The sequence below is a fragment of the Macaca mulatta genome, chromosome 17, assembly GCF_049350105.2.
Source record: "Macaca mulatta isolate MMU2019108-1 chromosome 17, T2T-MMU8v2.0, whole genome shotgun sequence".
Classification (NCBI taxonomy): domain Eukaryota; kingdom Metazoa; phylum Chordata; class Mammalia; order Primates; family Cercopithecidae; genus Macaca; species Macaca mulatta.
Window position 1 is genome coordinate 105279603 of NC_133422.1, and position 7808 is coordinate 105287410.

A 7808-nucleotide genomic window follows, 5' to 3' on the forward strand; every position below is an offset into this window, starting at 1 on the left:
CAGAGTTACATTACTGGGTAATTCAGGTGCTCTATTTACACGTTAAAACAGAAACAAATAATATTTATTTGCAAACCAAATCACTCGGTGTAGCGAGCCTGGCAATTCAGGTCAGCCCTGACCTGCCCTGCTGCTGAGCTGTTCCCGGCATACACTGCTGTTGTCACTGGGCTGCCACTGCTGCCTCCCACCCCACACACTCACACCCCACTGTCTTTTATGGCTGGGAAGGATTGTGAGTGTCAAATATACTTTCTATATAAGCTGAAACTTTTAAAGAAAATTTCAGAAGGAATACAGGAATCCATGCTCATGGTAAAACTGCCAACAACATAGAAGCTGATTGTATTAGTCTGTTCTCACACCGCTATAAAGATACTACCTGAGACGGAGTAATTTATAAAGAAAAGAGGTTTAATTGACTCATGGTTCTGCATGGCTGGGAAGGCCTCAAGGAACTTACAATTATGGCAGAAGGGGAAGAGGCATGTCTTACAGGGCGTCAGGCGAGAGAGAGCAAAAAAGAGCAGGGAAAAATGCCTTATAAAACCATTAGCTCTTGTGAGAACTCATTACTATGAGAACAATATGGGGGAAACTACCCCCATGATCCAGTCGCCTCCCACCAGGTCCCTCCCTCGACATGTGGGGATTATGGGGATTACAATTCAACATGAGATTTGGGTGGAAAAACAGCCAAACCATTATCATTCTGCCCACGGCCCCTCCCCAATCTCATGTCTTAACATTTCAAAACACAATAATGCCCTTCCAACCATCCTCCAAAGTCTTAACTCAAAAGTCCAAGTCCAAATTCTCATCTGAGACAAGGCAAGTCCCTTCCACCTATGAGCCTGTAAAATCAAAACCAAGTTAGTTACTTCCAAGATACAATGGGGGTACAGGCATTTGGTAAATTATTCCATTTCAAATGGGAGAAAGTGGCCAAACAAAGGGGCTACAGGCCCCTTGTAAGTCCAAAATCCAGTGAGGCAATCATTAAATCTTAAAGCTCCAAAATAATCTCCTTTGACTCCATGTCTCACATTCAGGTCACACTTATGAAAAAGGTGGGTTCCCATGGTCTTGGGCAGCTCTGCTTCTGTGGCTTTGTAAGGTACAGCCCCCCTTCTGGCTGCTTTCATGGACTGGCGTTGAGTGTCTGCAGCTTTTCCAGGCCACAGTGCAAGCTGTCAGTGGGTATACCATTCTGGGGTCTGGAGGATGGTGGCCCTCTTCTTACAGCTCCACTAGGCAGTGACCCAGTGTGTACTCTGCTATGGGGGCTCCAGCCCCATATTTCCCTTCCTCACCACCCTAACAGGTTCTCCATGAAGGTTCCACCCCTGCAGCAAACTTTTGCCTAGACATCCAGCTGTTTCCATACTTCTTCTGAAATCTAGACAGAGGTTCCCAAACCTCAATTCTTGAATTCTGTGCAGGCTTGGGGCTTGCACCTGCTGAAGCAACAGCTTAAGCTGTATGTGACACCTTTTAGCCACTACTGGAGTTGGAGTGGCAGCAGCTGGGACAGAAGGTGTCAAGTCCAGAGGCTGCACAGAGCAGTGGGGCCCTAGATTTGGCCCATGAAACCATTTTTCCCTCCTAGGCCTCCATTCCTGTGATAAGAGGGGCTGCTGCAAAGTCCTCTGACATACCCTGGAGACATTTTCCCCATTGTCTTGGTGATTAACACTTGGCTCCTCGTTACTTATGCAAATATCTGCAGCCAGCTTGGACTTCTGCCCAAAAAATGGGTTTTTCTCTTCTATCATATTGTCAGGCTGCAAATTTTCCAAACGTTAATGCTCTGCTTCTTTGTAAACATATGTTCCAATTTCAGGTCATCTCTGTCACATTCAAAGTTCCACAGATCTTAGGACAGGGACAAAATGCCACCAGTCTCTGCTAAAGCATAGCAAGAGAGAACTTCACTCCTGTTCTCAAGAAGTTCCTCATCTCCATCTGAGACCACCGCAGCCTGGACTTCATCGTCCACATCACTATCAGCATTTTGGTCAAAACCATTCAACAAGTCTCTAGGATGTTCCAAACTTCCCCACATTTTCCTGTCGTTTTCCTGAGCCCTCCAAATTGTTCCAATCTTTGTCTATTATCCAGTTCCAAAGTTGCTTCCACATTTTGGGTATCTTTATAGCAGTACTCTACTCTCTGCAGTACCAATTTACTGTATTAGTTCATTCGCACACTGCTATAAGACAGAGCAGTTTATAAAGGAAAGAGATGTAATGGATTCACAGTTCTGTATGACTGGGGAGGCCTCAGGAAACTTACAATCATGGTGGAAAGGGAAAAGGCACATCTTACATGGCGGCAGGCAAGAGAGAGCGTGCAAGAGCAGGGAAAGCTGCCTTATAAAATCATCGGATCTCATGAGAACCCAGTATCATGAGGACAGCATGGGGGAAACCACCCCCATGATCCAATCACCTCCCACGGGGTCCCTCCCTCGACACGTGGGAATTAGGAGGATTACAATTCAAGATGAGATTTGGGTGGGGACACAGCCAAACCATATCACTGGTGGACAAACACCTTGTGAGGGCATCAGCTCATTTAATCCTCACCACCATCTTATGAAGGAGGAGTGGGCATTGTCACAGACCCTGCTTCAGAGAGGTGGAAAGGAAGGCACAGAGAGGTTTAGGTATTTTGCCCAAATGCACAGCACTAAGTAGGAGCAGGATTTGAACCCAGGCAGTCTAGCACCAGGTGAAAACCCTTCTTCACCCTCTCCCCATGCAGAGTTAAACCCTCCTGGTGTGGGGTGACAGACGCATTACAGATGGATGCACTCATGTCCCTGTGTAAATGCACAGCTTGGGGCTTGCTCTTTTTCTCCTTTGAAAACAGATAGAGCCGTCTTATCCTGCTGATGCTTGGAGACGCTTCTCCATTTCTCACCCACCCACAGTGTCCCACAGCCCCACAGTTCCACCAGTAGACCGTTTCCCACGGATGGCATTTAAGTTGCTTCCCATGTTTTGTCATAACAATGTTCAACCCTCATCGTCCTTTGTATATTTTGTGTGCACTCGTGAATATTTCTGTGAAAATCTCCCCTGGAAGTGGATGCTGGGTGAAGGTCTGAATGTCATCACTGGGGGTAGATGTTCACCTACTGTTCTCGAGGTGGCACCACTTTCCAGCCCAACCTGGCCTGAGACTGTCCACTTCCCACACCTCCCCATGCTGCAGGCTGCCAACTCCTAAGCTCACATCTTAATATGTTCAGTTTTCAACAAATTCACACGTGCAACCAGAAACCAAGAGGAGGTTCCCCGCGGTCCCACTTTTCAGAGGCATCTTACGGTCATTCCTCCTCTTTACCACCAGCGTGGTTTGCTTTTATGTCTAGTTCTTGATCTGTCGACCTCAGATATTACCTCTCAGCCTCGATGATCAAAGGTGGGGATCTGGCTCACTCATGCTGGCGCTGCTGGAGGGAGGCAGTCATGGCATTGGGTTTTGGTCTTCCAGGAGGCACTTGTGGCAGCAAGTGCCCTTGTGTTTCCCCAGCGTTCCTCTCTGCTTCCATGGCAGAAGATCCCAGTGTCTTTGTTTCTCCCGAGTTCCTAGAGCTCTGGAAGCCCCAGGCTGGGAGGAGTGGAGGTGCATGGTGGGGTGTGGCAGAGATGCGGGGCCGTGGATCTGATGACACTGCAGCTTTCAGACTTGTTTTATGAGAGAGAATGAGAGAGAAACAACTTCCATTTCATTCCCTGTGGTTTGGGGATTTTGTGTGATGTGCACCCTAATTTAACCCCAAATGAAGTAATGTCATTACGACTGCCTCTGTGGTTCTGTCTTCTGCACTCACTCCGTGAGGGGACCCTGACTCTGCTCCGTGCCTCCTCTCGGCCAGCACCAGGTGCTCTCACCACCGCACTCCCCTCAGCTGGTACCGGATGACAGGCCACCCTTTTCTACAGAGACAACTGAGTTCTGTGCTTTGTCCACAGCTGAGTTCCAAAGAAACCCTAAACTACACGTGCATTACTACAAGTGTGTGAACACTGGTTTCCTCCCAAAGTCTGCAGAGCTGGAGCCCACAGCCTCCCCAGACAGGCAGGAAGCTCTGCCTCCTCCCCTGCATGCCCCACCCAGCTCACGAGGAGCTAGTTGGAGACTCTGGGTACCACCGTGCGCACCCAACGCACCGTTAACACACTCAAGTATTTGGACCGCAGGTGGTACTTGCGTCTTTACTCAAACTTGCTGTTGTGGATGTTGGGGGACAGTGGTGGCGATGTTTGGCTAAAGAGTGACCATCATCTCAGTCTGACAGAGGCTATGCTAGTGTTAGCATTAAAAGTCCCATGTCCATACAACCCCCTGAGTAGGCTGGGCATGGTGATTCATGCCTGTAATCACAGCACTTTGGGAGGCTGAGGCAGGTGGATCATCTGAGGTCAGCAGTTCGAGACCAGCCTGGCCAACATGGTGAAACCCCATCTCTACTAAATATTGAAAAATTAGCCAGCATGGTGGTGGGTGCCTGTAATCCCTGCTACTCAGGGAGGCTGAGACAGGAGAATCACTTGAACCCGGAAGATGGAGGTTGTAGTGAGCCAAAATCGCACCATTGCACTCCAGCTTGGGTAACAGAGAGAGAGGCTCTGTCTCAAAACAAACAAACAAGCAAAAACAAATCCTCAGTCCCAAGCAAAATGGGACAATTGGTGACCCTGGTGAAGCACGTGCTGTAAGAATTTTTCCTAAACGATGAGTGGGTAAGAATTGTTCTGAGTCTCTACCTATTCAGAGTCGTCATTCTTTTTCCTTTTCATGTCAAAGCTAGTTTGATTCCTCGTAGGATTCTAGGTTAAACGACAGTTTCTTCTCAGACCTCTGGAATAGGTCCCATTGGCAGGCCACCCACATTCTCCTGAAAGCATTCTTGACTGTCCACCCGCATCAGTCCACAGGACGGAGCCACACAGCCAGGACGGAGCAGCACACCTGCTCTCCTCCACCTTAGGTCAATTCCAGGCCCACCTGGGGTGCACTCTGCAAATGCCAGCAACTTGTAAGGTGCAGTAGGTCCTTACTTGATGTCACCAGTAGGTTCTTGGAAAGTGCAGCCTTAAATGAAAGGACATGTAACAAAATCCATTTTTTCTCCTTAGGATGAAATGATGTTGAAGGAAAGAATGCTATTTGAGCACCTGCTGTCTGTCCTTTTGTTGAAAGTTGCAGTTTCCAAGAACCTAATGATGACCTTAAGTGAGGAATTAGTGTGCTCATAAAAATTTTTTAGAAGTTTTACTCTTACAGGAAAATGGTGAGGATAATGCAGAGAGTTCTCCTGTAACAGAAATTTCTACTATTATTCACGTCTTAACATGAGATGGGCACATCCTGTCCCTGTGTTTGAAGACTGGACAAGCCCACTCCCACGGTGCACAGCTGGGGCGTGCCCCTCCGTGGTGGGGTGACCTGGCCCTGTCACCCAGTGACATCCCCATGCTTTGTGTCACTTGAACCACAAAATCTGAGTGAAAACAAAAGTCCATGAACGTCCAGGGCGGCCATCAGACGTGTGCAAGTAAGTCTCATGAAACAAAAGTTTCCCTGGATGGGGACAAAATACACTTCCTTCTGCTTGTCGCCATCCCTGGCTCCTTCCACTCGGTCCGTCTCCATGACGTGTTCCTCTGCTGCTCTTCCTCTGAATAAAAAGGAAACACGCCTCGTAAGGACAGCAGGGCCGGGCTGGAGCCGCCTCTCCCCATCAACACTGATGGCGTGGTGCCTCTTGGCCAGCCCTTCTCTCTCAGCACCAGTGTTTTCCTTTCTTCCAGAACCTCCTCTTGGCTGAGGCCTCATGGGGAAAATAGAGGCACTGGGCCCCAGGGAAATGCCAGCACCCCGGGCCGGAGAGTAGCCGAGCTCCAGACTGAGTCATCGCTCCGTGGGCCACAAAAGCTGGTTCGTGCACAGCAGCCGCGCTGGGCTCCGGCACACACGACAGAATGCGTTTCTTCACACAAACTGCACTTGGCGGATGTCGCCTAAAAGACAGGAACGCCGAAATTCCAACAGAACGACCAGGGGTGGCTCTGTCCTGCAGGCTGAAGGCTCTGAGGGACACCGTGTTTCTGGAAGGTCAGCATGAAATGCTGGTGGGCACCCACTCCTCACCTCCGTGACAGGCACGTGTTGGCTCCACCAGGCTGCAGAAGCCACATGAGCTGCTTTAACAGAAGAAATTTGTGTAAAGAACAGCTCTCGGGGCGTGGGGCTGTTAACCAGGAGGGTGTGCAGTGCACGCACTATCCAGGTTCCGGTCCGTCTTCCTCCCATAGTCATCACCCTGTTGGGCGTTTCATGTTGTTGCTGTGAAAACTTGCCATTGCTTGAGTCACGCTGACATGGCTCCTGCTCCAGGGTTTCCAGTCTTTCTGCTCCTAGACTGACTCAGCGCTGGTCGTTAGGCACTGCCCATCAAGGGGAACTTGCCCTGGGCATGGAAAATGCTGACCAGCTCCCTGTTTTGGAAAATGACCTCATCCCCAGGCTGCCCACAGGAGGTGGAGCATGCCAGTGCCGTTGCTTACTGGTGTGTGTAGCACTGTTTTTGTTCTTTTTGTGCAGCCTGTGGAGTGTACTTCTATAGCTGTCATTTCACTCCTGTGTTTTCCCGGCCTTGGGCGAGGATCCCACGCTGCTGGGAATGAAAGCTGCCTGTTTCCTCGGTTGCTTTCACAGTCCCTCCCTCGCCCAGAGAGAGGTTTTTTGTTTTGTTTTGTTTTGTTTGAGACAGGATCTCACTCTGTCACCCAGGCTGGAGTGCAGTGGCACGATCTCGGCTCCCTGCAGCCCTGCCTCCCAGGCTTACACCGTCCTCCCACCTGTGAAGGGAAAATAAATCTCGGGCCCCCAAACTCAAGCCAGAGGGAAAAGTCAAGCTGGGAACTGGGTCGTGCAAACCTGCCTCCCCTTTTGGTCCCTAAATAAGACGTTATCTTGTGTAAAAATAATGCAGATTCAATGAGCCAAAGGCGTGACTATTTTTCTCTACCTGCCTCTTACATGAAAATTGTGTACTTGTCATTATCCCACCCTTTCCTCTTTAAATTTGGAGCCCTCAAAATCATCTTCGGAGAAAGGTACAGACTGTTTCCCGGGTGTTCGTCCTCAACTTTGGCAAATAAACCTCCTAAAATGATTGAGACTTGTCTTGTCATTTTTCTCAATTGACACACCTCAGTCTCCCAAGTAGCCGGGACTACAGGCATGCGCCACCAAGCCCAGCTAATTTTTGTATTTTTTGTAGAGACAAGGTCTCACGTTGTTGCCCAGGCTGGTCTTGAACCCCTGAGCTCAAACAATCTGCCCATCCCAGGCTCCCAAAGTGCTGGGATTACAGGCGTGAGCCACTACACCCAGCCGAGAGAATTTTAAAACCACTAAGGAAATAGTGCCGTTGTTATGAATCAGAGACTTAATGTGCTGTTTCATGTAGTGATTCCTGTCGTTTTGCTTGCAAAGTTGGCTTCAATTATCTTGAATTATATGAACTGTCAGAAAAGCCCTACAGTAGATGATGGTAATGAAAAGACATCCTTTAGCAGACAGGAAATAGGACTGATTCACTGATGCATCTGAATTGCAATTTTTGTTTCTAAAAACCTTGTAATTAAATTCCCTGGTGAGAGCACAGTGGCCTTCATAAATGGGAAAACAGAAAAATCGAAGTAGTTCTCAAACTGTCCTGGAATCTTAAAGTTCAGGGGGCACCTGGCAGAGGGGAGCCATAGAAAGATGGCAGGAAAGGGAGGGTT

At 48.9% G+C, this 7808-nt stretch overlaps 1 protein-coding gene across 1 annotated transcript; it reads right to left on the reverse strand.

Annotated features, from left to right (window-relative positions):
• Positions 1 to 393: 393 nt before the first annotated feature.
• LOC106994381 (putative uncharacterized protein encoded by LINC00346) lies at positions 394 to 7188 on the reverse strand. The gene is given in 1 exon segment (XM_077974022.1): positions 394 to 7188. A coding segment is annotated over 1 exon segment (489 nt). The 5' UTR covers positions 5851 to 7188; the 3' UTR covers positions 394 to 5361.
• Between the last annotated feature and the right edge of the window lie 620 nt (positions 7189 to 7808).